This window comes from Microcaecilia unicolor, chromosome 6 (assembly GCF_901765095.1).
Source record: "Microcaecilia unicolor chromosome 6, aMicUni1.1, whole genome shotgun sequence".
Classification (NCBI taxonomy): domain Eukaryota; kingdom Metazoa; phylum Chordata; class Amphibia; order Gymnophiona; family Siphonopidae; genus Microcaecilia; species Microcaecilia unicolor.
Window position 1 is genome coordinate 293,253,758 of NC_044036.1, and position 13,822 is coordinate 293,267,579.

Sequence of the window (13,822 nt, forward strand, 5' to 3'; positions counted from 1 at the left end):
TTATTTGTAACATTTGTATCCCACATTTTCCCACCCATTAGCAGGCTCAATGTGGCTTACATAAAACCGTAAAGGCGATCGCCAAGTCCGGTAGACGTTAAACAAATACAATTTAAAATAAGGGTTAGGTAAGGTTAGAGTAAACAGGTACAAAAAGGGACAAGGAAATAAAGGAATATATAATGTCCAATGCGATGTAAGGTATTGATGCATTGCAGAGTTGAGGCATTTAAGTAGGGCCAGTAGGGTAGGCCTTGCAAGACAGATAGGTCCATCTCTTGCATATTCATTGTGAACATCTTGAAAACCAGACTGGCTTGTTGTATCCTGAGAACTGGGTTGAGAACTCCTGAATTGCACAGTATAAATGTCTCATAAGCACCTCTAGTGTTAAGCTGTGAACAGTAGTCTAAGAGGGTAGCGAAAGATTGCAGTGTGATTTGTGTGTGTAATATTCTTATTATATATCTATGTTGTACCCTGCCTGAACTGTGGATGGTGCAGAATATACATATCTCAAATAAAATTCAGAGGCTTACATCAAGATCCCTGCACAGAATGACACAGGGACAAAGCTTGTCCTCATCCCCATGAGCTCTGTCCCTATCCCCGCCTTGTCCCTGTGATCTCTGTCCCTGTTCTCACCCCATCCCTGCGAACTCTGTCTCCATCCACACACACCTCAAACAGTTATGATTTTATATTTAAATCTTTCTATTACAGTATAAGAAGGAACAATATTCTGAACTGACTTAACAATTTCTGTTAAGTCCTTCAGACAGGACTTAACAGTAATAACCAATTAAATTAATGACGACCTGAACATCAATGACTCTGGGGCAAATTCATTCAAACTGAAACTGAACACTGAAAAAACACACTGCCATATCCTCTCATCTCAACAAGTACAAACCCACAACCATAAACGTCCCAGGACACACCCTCCCCACTTCAGACAGCCTAAAAATACTCGGTGTCACAATCGACCGTAACCTCACTCTTGAGAACCAAGTAAACTCCGTAATAAAGAAAATGTTCTACTCAATGTGGAAACTCAAAAGACTAAAGCCTTACTTCCCGAGATAAATTTTTCAAAACCTAATACAATCAATGGTTCTAAGCCATGCAGATTACTGCAACAGAATCTATGCAGGATGCAAAGAACAACTCACAAAAAAACTCCACACCGCCCAAAACACAGCAGCCAGGTTGATATTTGGTAAAACACGATTCGAAAGTGCTAAACCCCTCCATGAAAAGCTGCAATGGCTCCCAATCAAAGAATGGATCATTTTCAAAATTTGCACTTTGGTCCACAAAATTATCTACGGAGTAGTCCCAGGATACATGACAGACCTCATAGATCTAACAACCAGAAACAGAATCGGATCATCACAATCATACCTTAACCTACATTACTCAAATTGTAAAGGACAAATACAAAACAACCTACGCATCCTGCTTCTCCTACATAAGCGCACAACTATGGAATGGCCTCCCAAAAGCTGTGAAACAATCCATGACCACCTAAACTTCAGGAAATCACTAAAAACCAACCTCTTCAAAAAGGCTTACCCCACCGACCCACTGTAAATCCCCAAACCCAGCAACACAACACAACCAATGATTGTAATGGACAACATACAACCTCCATTCCCTTCGACCCTCATGATGCCTGATACACATGTACCTCATCCACATTATAACCTTGTATTTGTTATCAACCGACTTGGCGATCGCCTTGACGGCACTATGTAAGCTACATTGAGCCTGCAAATAGGTGGGTAAATGTGGGGTACAAATGTAACAAATAAATAAAAATAATAATACAGACCAAGGATCAACAATATCTCCAGTCTCCCCTCCCTCCTTCCCCTTCACAAACATCCCCTCCCTTATACTCCCTCCCTGACCCACTTACAAATGTGCTAGAAAGGGCCTGAGCTGCCTCTTATAGCCCTTCCCAGCACAGCCACAGGAACACAAATAATCCCATTGCAACAAGCAACTGAAATAAACCCCTCTGCCGCCCTCTACCCTTTGAACCCCAACAATATATTTGATATCTGAGAGAAACACTGCAGCAAATTTGTATAACAAAATAAAAAGACCATTTGGACAAAAAAGGAAAGAAGAGGAGGAATAGGACCAAAAGAGGAATAGTTTTATATTATATTGATTGACTTGATTTTTTAAATTAGTTGTTCTGTATACTAAAAGAGTATGCAAAACACAGCTGCATCGCCTAGTCAACACTGAGGAGCAGAAAACTACCAGATACAGTGATTCTGGTACAAACTGTATTTTCTACAGATTCTAAAACTATTTATCCATAATGGGACTCATAACACAGGTTAAGGCAGGTAACCCTAGCCCTAAGTCTTAGGCTATGTCATGTGAAATCTCCCTGCTAAAGTAACTTTTTCCATTTTGACTGGACTTAGTGTTAGACAAATTCTTGAATGTAAAATAGTTGCACTTTGACTGCATACTTGAGCTAATTATTGCCCTGCTTAGGAGTCAATTTTCAAAGGAATTCCTGCAACTATGTTTTTACCCATGAATAAAAAAACCCTCCTTTAACAGATGAGGAAAAGAGGTAGCATTGGGTGCAGACTAGAGCCAAAGCAGATGAAAAAGCAAGCAAGTCAATGTAATTGTGAAATTCCCATTCCCGCTTTCCATAGCTTTAACCCATAGACATTGCAGTTATGACGTCTCTAAAGGATCCCTACCAGCACTGGCTGCCATGGGTTTTCAAAGGTAAAATCGGTGGGGAGTTCCTGCAAAAGCTACAGGCCACTGAAAACTGTCAATAGACACAACTGCTGAGATGACAGCAGGGGCGGACTGAGGGTGGTCTGGGCCCCCAGCACTGAGGGTGGTCTGGGCCCCACACCCAAGCGCTGCCCGACACCTCCCCTGCCGACGTCCCCGCTATCCTGTGTGAGAAGGAAGAGGCTGTCCTACCCTGGTTAGGCCCCTAGAGGGCGCTGTTCCCCTAAAATGTCCAGGGAGAAGGGCTGGGTGAGTCGCTGAAGGGAGCCAGTAAGGGGAGGTATAGCTGGAGGTCGCTAGGACCGGGGAGAGTCATGGAGGTGGACACAGGTGCAGCAGGTTATGGGCTGGGTCCTGTTTGGCCATTAAACACTTAATACCCCACCTGAGTGGTGAGGGGGGGAGGAGAGCTAGCAGCGGAAGAAGAGAGCTGGTAGCTGAAGCAGGAGGGCCCCATGTGAAGTACTGGCTGAGCCCTTTGGACTGGTGGTGAACTGTGGGCAAAGCAAGAAAGCTGGCTGGGGTAAGAAGGCCCTAGAGTGCCAGGTATAAGAACTGTGTGTTACAAGGACGGACTGGGTGTCCAGGTTACAAGGAAGGACTGGGTGTCCATGTTACAAGGAAGGACTGAGTGTCCAGGTGCTTAAGCTGGAAGATTGAACTGAGTAGGAAGAAATGTTTAAGCTGGAAGGACTGTTTAAGCTTGTAAAAGTGTTTTAAGCTGGAAGAAGTGTGCCCCAGGAAGGGGGAATAAAAGATTTGTATGAAAAATATCCTGTTGGTGAGACCTAATTGTGTTTGCCTTTTGAGAAGCAGGTCACCCTGAGCAGAAAGGGGTAGTAGAATAATTTGCAAAAAATCTGCATACTGAGAACCAGCTCACCCTGAGTAAAAGAGGGACGTGGGATCCTGAGGTGGGAGCTTCATCTTCACAATAGCCTCATCTTCACACTTGGTCCTATCTGAGGGGTCCTAGTAGTCTGGTGGCCTCTGTAGGGGGGGGGAGGGGGCATGTTCTTTCCTGCCTGCTGTGCTGTCGCTATTTCCCCACCTGTCGGCGCTGCTGTGTTTTCAAAATGGCGGCCGAGACTTCCCGTGGTAGTCTTGCGGGTCTCGACAGTCTCACAAGACTTCCGCAGGGAGTCTCCGCATTTTTAAAATACAGTGGTGTTGGGTAGGGGGAGAATAGCAGCAAGAACATGTTCCCCCTGCTGAGGCCACGACAGTCTCACAAGACTTCCGCAGGGAGTCTCCGCATTTTTAAAATACAGTGGTGTTGGGTAGGGGGGGAATAGCAGCAAGAACATGTTCCCCCTGCTGAGGCCACTAGATCACCAACAGCACACCAGGCATCCGGGCAGAGTCTCTGAGCCCCCTAGAGCCTCTGGGCCCTCGGGCACTGCCCGGTTACCCAAATGGTCAATCTGCCCCTGGATGACAGCATTTCCCCTTTAAGGGATATCTGGTCAGGAGGTGAGAAGATCATTTCTCTGTATCTTATGTCATGTCCCTGGCAGGAGCAGCCCAAGGAGGGTTGCAGAGAGATGGCCATGTGCAGACTCATTGTATGGTCTTATATGCATAAGTCAGGGCCTTTAAAGCAGGACTATTTCTGAGAAAAGCAGTCGCTCAATGGTAGGGCCACCTCTGGTCCATGTAAGTGAAATTTCTTTTTGGATTAATCTGCATGTTTATAAATTTACACTAATTAGACTTAATTATTTTACTTCTTTATATAGCATTGCTCCCACTTCATCCTAAATTTAAAATACCTTTAATGAATGAAGCCAGTGACTGGGGGAGCCGATGCACAAAAGTCCCCATAAGGCACTGCTCGCTACTTCCACTTTGGTAAAAATTACTGAGGTGGAAATAGCGAGCAATGCTAAAAAAAAAAACAATAATAAAAAAAATCACATACAAATGAGCTGCACAGACTTTTACAGTGCAGCTCGGGCCAGCATACGAGCATAGCAGTCGGTGGCGGGATCCAAGATGGCGACGGTTTGACGTGTGCCTACGGACGCGCTATCAATTGTGCTCGAGTGGTATCTGGAAAGAGTTCCTTTACCTCTCGTTTCGATGGGAAAGCGGCGAGGAAAAGTCAGGGATGTTCCCTCCGACCCCAGCAGAAAGCCTCAACTCGTACAGCAGATGCTTGAGCATTTTGGAATTGCATCCGGCTCTGGACTAACTTCTACTCCTGCAGCTGGTGTCAGCGTTTCAGTTCTGACCGACAGTGGCGACGGGGCTTCCCTAAGCCCTGTGATACGTGCAGCGCCCCCTCAACCAGGAAGAGATAGCTACCAGGCGACTCCTGCCGCTTCCAGCTGAAGTGGTGAAGGGAGTGAGCAGGGAGGGAGCTTGCAGGCAGCAGGAACATCGTTTAAGTGATTGAATGACCCAGAGAAGAAAACAGCTCCAGTTGTGGTTTCTACAATTGTGAGTACCCTGGAACAAATTGCTCAAACACCTCCCCTGGTTTCTATTGAAGGGATATTTGGAAAACCTGCTGTAGTGACTTTGGAGTCACTTTGGGACCTGAACTCCACTACTCTCTCTACTTTGCAGTCTGCTATTTCAAAGAATACTGAAACTATTAAAGTTTTGGCTGAGACTGCACTTAAACAATTGCATATGAATGAGCTCCAGGCGGTTGAAGTAAAAGGCCTCTCTGAAAAGGTTGAAAAAATGGCACTTGTGGAAAAATCACTGATTAAAGAAAGGAACTTTGCTTCTAGACGCATGGAATATTTGGAGAATCAGTCTAAGAGACTTAATCTTCGTATTATAAATTTTCCAAAATCACCATTGCTGTCTCCTGTACAAATGATTAAGAAATATTTTGTTGATATTTTGGGAATGGCCGAGAAGTCACTGCCTCTAATTACAAGAGCATATTATATTCAAATTCCTGGGCAAGTTCTAGAAAATTTAAACCCTCAAAAAGCAATGAATCTGACGGCCTTCCTGGAATCATCACTGGAGGTAGTTACGCAAAGGACTACTTTGTTAGTGACCTTTGCACTAGAACTAGATAGAGATGCAGTCTCAGATTATCCTTAAGGCACTTAAATTCTTTATTTTTGGGTTCAAAGGTTAGGGTTTTCCCGGATTTATCTAGGGAAACCCAAAAACGACGTAAGTCATTTCTTGCTTTGCGTCCTAGGGTTATAGCCCTGGGAGCAAATTTTCTTTTGAAATTTCCTTGTGTGTGTAGGATATTGTTACACACAAAACAATATCAATTATTTGAACCCCAACAGTTGGATGATATTTTAAAAGGAAAAGGAGAGTATAATTGTGAAAGTTTAGACCCGAATGTAACACTGTAAAGCAGCTTGGAGTTAGTTACAAGAGCAAGGCACAGTCTTTGGTTTAATAGAGTTATAAACTGGATATTGATATTGATTGACAGTAGTTGTGTATTTTCGAATTCTTGGATCATTTCTTTAACTTTGTGGTCGATAGCAATCTTGTCATTTTCTTGGTTATTTTATTTCCTTATATTTTTCAAGTATTGTGTATTATTCTTGAATGAATATTATGTAAACTAAAATGCTTATAAATAAATAATTTAAAAAAAACCCAGCGTAGCAGTCAATTGGTAAGCATGGCTGCTATGCACAAGCCCTAAACAGAACAGCCTAAGAATGCCTTCCACAGCATTTCACTACAGCTTTTCTACACACATATACAAGCTGCATGTATGAAAGCCGTGTGTAGCTTTTTTTGTTATTATTTTCAAATTTATCAGTGGCACAAGCGATTTTTAAGTATAGGCTCTACAAAGCAATGCTGGCAGTGAGCCCGATTTTTGGAGAGATGTGCTCTCCCTGCCTGGCAGCAGCATGGAGCTGCAGTCCAACCACAAGTGTCTCCTGTGCCCGCACAGACACTCTTGCCCAGCAGGAACTGGCTGCACGAGATCATTCTGGCACAGATCTGCACTAAGCAGCCCGAGCAGGTACTGATGATCCTCCCTGATGGCGCTCTTCGGCCCGGTAGTTGGGAGCCAGGGCTGCAGCAGCAGTGTCATAGCTAGGGGGGCGCAAACGGATTTTGTAAAAAAATGGTGCCTTTGCAGTTCTGAAATGATGGGTCTGGCACATTTTTTAAAAATTTGAGGTAACTTTCTCCCCTCCCTTCCCTTCCCACCCCACCGTTCCACAGTACGCCTCCCTCTCCAAGTCCAACACCACTTTCTGCTCTCCCTCTCCCCCCCCCGACCGTCAAGCTTACTTCGTTTAGCAGTCCCTGCAGCAATAACATGCTACCTGACTGAGCCCGGCGTTGAATCCTTCCCTCTACTAGTGCAGGAGCCCCACCCTCGTGGTAAACAGGAAGTACTTGTGTCTGAGCTAGAGGCATGGGATGCGATAGAGGGAAGGATCCCAAGGCAACTTAGGCAGCTTGCTATCGCTGCAGGGGCTGCTAAACAAAGCAGGTTTGACAGTCCGGGGGGGGGGGGGGGGGACAGAAAGCGGTGCTAGGGAGGGGGTTTGAAGGCAAGAAGGTTAGATAAAACAGGAGACAGGGGGAGGCTATCTAGACTTTTGACCCAAAACAATAGTAAACGCTATTGAAAACAATAGCAAAAAGATTATTAGAAATAAGGGGTATAAAGGATTGCCTATGCTGGTCCATCTGTAAAGAGACTAAAGCTGTTCCAATTGGATAGGCAGTGCCTTAAAAGGCAGAGGACAAAATTATTGTTTTTTACTTGACAGCTTTTTATTTGAAAACTTCCCATATGTAGATATAAATATAATGAAATAACAAATGAATATCACTAAAACAGCTTAAAAATTATTGTAGGTGGTCACTGCATCCTAAAAAAGATATGATGGAATTAGAAAAGGTACAGAGAAGGGCGATGAAAATGATAAAGGTGATGGGACAACTTCCCTATGAGGAAAGGCTAAAGCGGCTAGGGCTCTTCAGCTTGGAGAAAAGAAGACTGAGGGGAGATATGATAGACGTCTATAAAATAATGGGTGGAGTGGAACGGGTAGATGTGAATCACTTGTTTACTCTTTCCAAAAATACTAGGACTAGGGTCACGCAATGAAGTTACAAAGTAGTAAATTTAAAACAAATTGGAGAAACTTTTTCTTCACTCAATGTGTAATTAAACTCTGGAATTAATTGCCACAGAATGTAGTAAAAGCAGTTAGCTTAGCAGGGTTTTAAAAATGTTTGGATAGCTTCTTAAAGGAAAAGTCCATAGACCATTATTAATATGGACTTGGGGAAAATCCACTGCTTATTTATAGGATAAGTAGCATAAAATGTATTGTACTTTTTTGGGGATCTTGCCAGCTACTTTTGACCTGGATTGGCCACTGTTGGAAACGGAGCTGACCTCATGCTTGCAGGGCAGGAGCAGTGGCAGCCCTGCATAGAGACAGTAGAGGAAGACAGCTATAGGCCATCGATGAAGGGAGAAGGCAGTCCCATCACAACACTGAATTTGGTAGGAGGAGAAGGGTGAATTGTGGCAGGCACAACCGAACGGTACAATGAACAGTACATTTGTTTTTTTTAACCATGGGAACATGGTGTTTTACCAGTCCCATGGTGTGGTAGATAAACTCAGTTCCTTATCCATGGTAATTCCTGTTCATGATTTCATGTTACCGCAATTACCCATATGTCCCCGTCCCCATGTCATTCTCTACCCTGCACTAAGAAAAAGAAAGCAAAATGTCTGTTCATGAAGAATCCAGGTTGAATTGTTGAAATAATACAAGCTAGGTGTCACAATGTTCGGCTTGGGTGGTGGACATGAGCCCTTGAGTGGTCACCCAAAGGGTAGTTGAGCCAACAAGCTAGGTTCTTCATCTGAACCAACTGCCGTTCCTCTTGGGTTGAGTCCTTAGGTGCAGGCAGCCAGCAGGGCTTGTGAATACAGTTGAGGGTCAGAATCCAAGATGAGGTCAGGTTCAGTTAGCAGGCAGGAGAGGTCAGGGCAGACATCAGGCAAGAGAAGCGTCGGTATCCAGGTAGTGGTCAGGGCAGGCAGCAAGCAGGAGAAGCATTGGTATCCAGGCAGAGGTCAGGGCAGGCAGCAAGCAGAAAAAAAGTTGGTATCAAGGCAAAGGTCAGGGCAGGCAGCAGGCAAAAGGAGCATCTGTATCCAGGCAACATTGGGTCAGGCAGCAAGCAGAAGAGGCATCAGTTCCCAGGCAGGTTAGATCAAATCAGGCAGAACACAACTCAGCACAGAAGCAGAACCGCAGTGAAAACCAATACCAAGGTGCAGGGCCGGTCTTAGCAAGTGCGGGGCCCTGTGCAGACCAATTTGGTGGGGCCCCATCCTAGCTCCTCCCTGCCCCACCCTAGCCCCACCCCCGCTCCACCCCATTGATTATTAAATTTTTAGAACATTTTTTATTTATGAAATTTCAAATAAAGACAAATGAAGCTAAATTTGTACAGAAAAACTTATTGAAATAATAAGCACAATGCTATCATGAACCCCCCCCTCCCCAGAAATTATTCAGTTCAAGTCCACTACAATTAGTAGTTCCAATTCTCATAACCCCGGGGGGGTCAGAGGTGCGGACACACAATCTCTCCACTGCAAAACACTATACACAAACTTGTGCAAAAACACACTCATAACCTTACCAAACCATAACAGCACTAATTCCAAGGACAGGATGAGCTACAACCTTATGCGTGGAAAGGCAGAACTGTAATTACACCAGGCTCTAAAACACCATTACACTACCTCGTGAAAAAAAACAAAAAACAAAAAGGGCTGCAAATACTACACGCTAGTAGGATACTGCACCTTGATCACACATGAAAAACACATGACACAACAGATATGAAGGCAAAATACTGAACTGGAAAGTTACCTCAAGAAGTCAGACTCAGCATGCAGCAGTACTAGAAAAATTGAAACTTACATGCAAAATATCACAGATGCACATTTCCAAAAGCAGACATATTCCAATTAATACATTCTGAATAAAATACTTTTTTCTACCTTTGTTGTCTAATCATTTAGTTTTTCTATTTGCTTTGGCCCCAGTGTCTTCTGTTTTATGCAGTGTCTTCTTTCCATTTGATATTTTTTCTCTCACCATGTCCACCATCCTCCTGTGTCCTGTCTACCATCTGTAGCCCTGTCCCTATCCTTTCTCCAGTTTCAGCATCTGCCTTCAAAGTGTTCCGATCCAGCCCTTAAATTCAGCAATTTCCCCTCCATCCATGTGCATCTATTTTCCTCCCCTCCCCTACATCCATGTACAGCATTTCTCCTCTCTCCCTTCCCCTCCATCCATGTGCATCTCCTTCCTTTGTCTTTCCTTCCCTCCATTCCATATCCAGCAATTCTCCTTTCTCCCCTGCCCTCCCCTCCTCTCCTGGGCCCTGCCCTCCCATCCATGTCCAGCAATTTTCCTGTCTCCCTGGGCCCTGTCCTCCCATCCATGTCCATTGATGCTCCTCTCTCCCCTTCCCTCCTCCATCTATCCAAATCCAGCAATTTTCCTCCCTCCCCTCCATGTCCAGCAATTAATCCTCTCTCCCTGGGCCCTGACCTCCCAACCATGTCCATCGATCAATGCTCTCCTCTCTCCCCATCCCTCCCACTCCCATGTCCACCTGCCCGCCCTCTTCTCTTCAAATCTTCAAGTGTTTAAATTTACCTCCGTTGCAGGCAGCGTCAGTGAAAATGCTGTCTAACATCCCACCAGCCTTCCCTTCGCTCGTTCGTTCCCTCAGTGCCCCGCCTTCTTCTGACGTCATTTTCTTGGGGGCAGGACACTGAGAGGGAACGAACGAGCGAAGGGAAGGCTGGTGGGATGTCAGACAGCGTTTTCACTGACGCTACCAAGCTGCCTGCAACGGAGCGGAGGTAAATTTAAATAGCGCCGGCCAGGAATCAGGAGCGAAGGAGGCTGACTGAGGCACGCCGCACGGGCCCCCCTTAAGCGCGAGACCCTATGCGGCCGCCTCGGCTTAAGACCAGCCCTGCCAAGGTGCTGAGTAAGGGAGTGGTAGAAGTTAAAAAGGAAGTCGTCTGACATCATAGCTCCTCCTTCAGCCATTATGAATCCACCCAGAAGCAACCAGGTGAGCTGAGCGCACACCCCAGAGGCACTTGAATCACCATCAGGCTCTGGCCAGAAAGCCTCAACAGAACACCAGAACCTGGTCGTCGTCAGAACGAGCACGCCCGTGCACCCCAGAAGTCAGTGGGATGGTGCTGCCTCCATGCATGGCAGGGCTTGACGGTGCGTGGCTGACCAAAGTGGAGGCCCGCAGGGGTGCGGCGGGAGTCGGCAAAGGGCAACAGAGCCAGTACGTGACACTAGGACCTTGTAGACTAGAGTACTCAATAATATTTAATAGATAAATCATTCAGGCATGAAGACTTTGTATTGGAAAAAAGTTATAAGTAATGCTGGTGCTGCTGAATGGCCACACTATTGTATTGAATCTGTCTTCAAATTTAAGTGCAATTGCATTATCCCCAAACCTCAATCACGTATGGGTCCTCTACAACACTTTAGACAAGATAGATCTCAGGCTTCCATTCAGCCTAACTAATTCTGTAAATGTGTGAGGTGTCTAAACACTCAGCAGGCAGCTGAAGTCAGGACAGTCAAATCCCTGTTACTTTATGCAGCAGCACTCACCTGCACTTGGGGGGAGTGAGTGATTTGCTTGAAGATGGGATCTTTGGCATGAAGAGCTGAGAGGAAACGGGAAATCAGTTCTTTAGGAAACTTGTTAGTGATATGGGCGTGACTGGCAGCAAAACATACAGTATTTGACCCCTAGAATAGTGGAGCTTCTATGCAAAATGAACAACTCTGAGGTCACGATAATAAACTTATTATTTTCTTATGTTCTTATTACAGAATGGGTGGGGGGGAACCCTTCATAAATCAAGCCATAAGTGACAGATACCTAAAGTTCTCCAGGAGTCTTTGACCTCCTGCTAAAGACTGCAGGTGGGGAGGAACTGACACTCACCATGTCCAATTTTGTTTACAGAGGTTTCCCTTGGAATGCAGAAATTACCTGTAAATATGAAATATAGAATTAGACTGTATCCACCATCTTAGTTGCTGTACAGACAGTGATGAAAAGCTCAGGGAAATTAAACATTTTGCTGCCATAAATCTGCACCAGTGTGTAGGGACTCAGTTCCTGACTCATGTTCTCACATTGGCTAATTTGGAAATGATGCTCAGTAAAATATCACAATATATAATTATTCCCTGCACTGCCTCAAAATCTTCTAAATAGACAGTTACTGAAACGTTTTACCTTTTTCATCAAAAACTCCTTTCTCAAAGAAGAAGCAGATTTTATCTCCACTGGTAAGGAAGTACTCAGCATTTCCCTGCAGTAAGAAGTAAGTCGAGAAAACATTTCAGACTGTCAAACTGTGCTCATAAAATATGCTGACAATAGCATGGCCCACTAGAAGCAGTAAGTGTGTAAAGACGCCTGGCTGTTATATAAATTCTATACTGTCACAACACAACTCACATTTGTCACATTAGTATACAACTGTAACCTGCACTATGGGGTTTAAACAGGAAAGCAGTGAAAACAATTTTGTCCCAACGGACCTTGCAGTACAGGTGGAGCCAAAGGGAAAAGGAGGTCCATTAGCCACCACTCCTGCATTTTCAGAGGTGGACTCACCCTCTTCTTCCCTAACTCCCCCCCCCCCCCCGACCCCCCTCCACACATTCTGGGGGCTCTTTCTGAACTCATTGTTTGCAGCCCTTAATTAGTTAACCTTTTCCTCTAACATGTTCTTAAGGAAAGCAGAGAATTTCTACTTTACACAAGTGTTAGATACTAGTAAACTAAAGTCCGTGAATAGATACAGCAGAAGAACTGACTCAGACTTCAACACTAGCCCTTTCTTTTTTTGTGTGTGCTACAAAATACCAAAGCATGGGTTTGAATTAGTATTTTGCCCCTCTCTACCTGTGTTCCGAGTTGTTCCTCCTCCTGAGTGGAGAACTCTGTCCGGCAATGTGCTGGTACATCCATGGAGCTCAGAATCTCCTGGATCTTTGCGTGCATGGCATCACAATCCTCAGAGGTAAAAAACCCTTCCAGAGCTAGGAAGCCGTCTTGATAGAACTAGAAAGAAGCCCAATAAATCAGGGTCAAGACATTTACTGCAATTCTTTACCTGCTCAAACCACTGTGATGTATGTGTGTAAATTGTACAGGCTCCGTACCACAAACAGGGCATGTTTTCCAAAAATCTCTATGAAATATTTTTGAAAATATTGTCTAAACAGAGAGTCTAGAGCCATCATTATTGTATTTATAACAAACAAACAAAGGCATCGTAGGACTAGAGGGCAGGGAATGTACAACCTGTGAGCTTGTAGCATGTGGAAGAGGACTAATTTTTGTGGCAGTGACTAGGAGATCCATGAGGCTGATATACCGCATAGAACTCAGGCTGGTAACAGCCAGCATATGGCCCAGAAGTCTCTCTCCTGTTGTTGAAAACTCCTCTCGTCTCTGAAACCTAAACCAGCTTTTCCAGCCCAGGTTTCTCATATCCCTCCCAGCCATCGCCAGAAGCTCCTCTCCCAGGCACCGTTGCAGGTACTAGGTATCAAACTTTTGGATCTCAGCGGGTAATTTTGGCTTTTATATGACCTGCACCTGAAACTTTTACTGCCCATGAGACTGTTTTATTGGAGAATATTCAACTTTGGGGCACTGAGCATTGGTCCAACAGGGCTGTACAGTAGGGGCTCATTCAGTTTGGGAACAATGAATAGTCCTACAGGACTGTAGGATTGGGGTGGGCTCACTGTATAGAGAACAGTATCTGTCCTTATTGTATTTCTCAGCAATTGTCATTTCTTTAATTCTCAAATCTATTTGCATCACTGAAGATAGTACATTGAAATTTGTTGTTCAGCATGTGGCAGTGGAAAAGAAAGTAAACAGAATGTGAGGAATTATTAGGAAAGGAATAGAAAATAATAATAATAATAATAATAAAAGAATACCATAATGCCTCTGTATCACTCCTTGG

The 13,822-nt window shown here is 44.5% G+C and overlaps 1 protein-coding gene across 1 annotated transcript in view; it reads right to left on the reverse strand.

Annotated features, from left to right (window-relative positions):
• The window catches only part of PHYHD1 (phytanoyl-CoA dioxygenase domain containing 1), a 38,785-nt gene that overhangs the window by 21,118 nt on the left and 3,845 nt on the right, over window positions 1–13,822 (reverse strand). The window contains exons 2-5 of the mRNA XM_030207876.1: window positions 12,745–12,903; window positions 12,070–12,145; window positions 11,773–11,820; window positions 11,433–11,488 (exon numbers count right to left, since the gene is read on the reverse strand). Coding sequence (XP_030063736.1) covers window positions 11,433–11,488; window positions 11,773–11,820; window positions 12,070–12,145; window positions 12,745–12,903 — 339 coding nt within the window. The remainder of the gene's footprint in view (window positions 1–11,432; window positions 11,489–11,772; window positions 11,821–12,069; window positions 12,146–12,744; window positions 12,904–13,822) is intronic.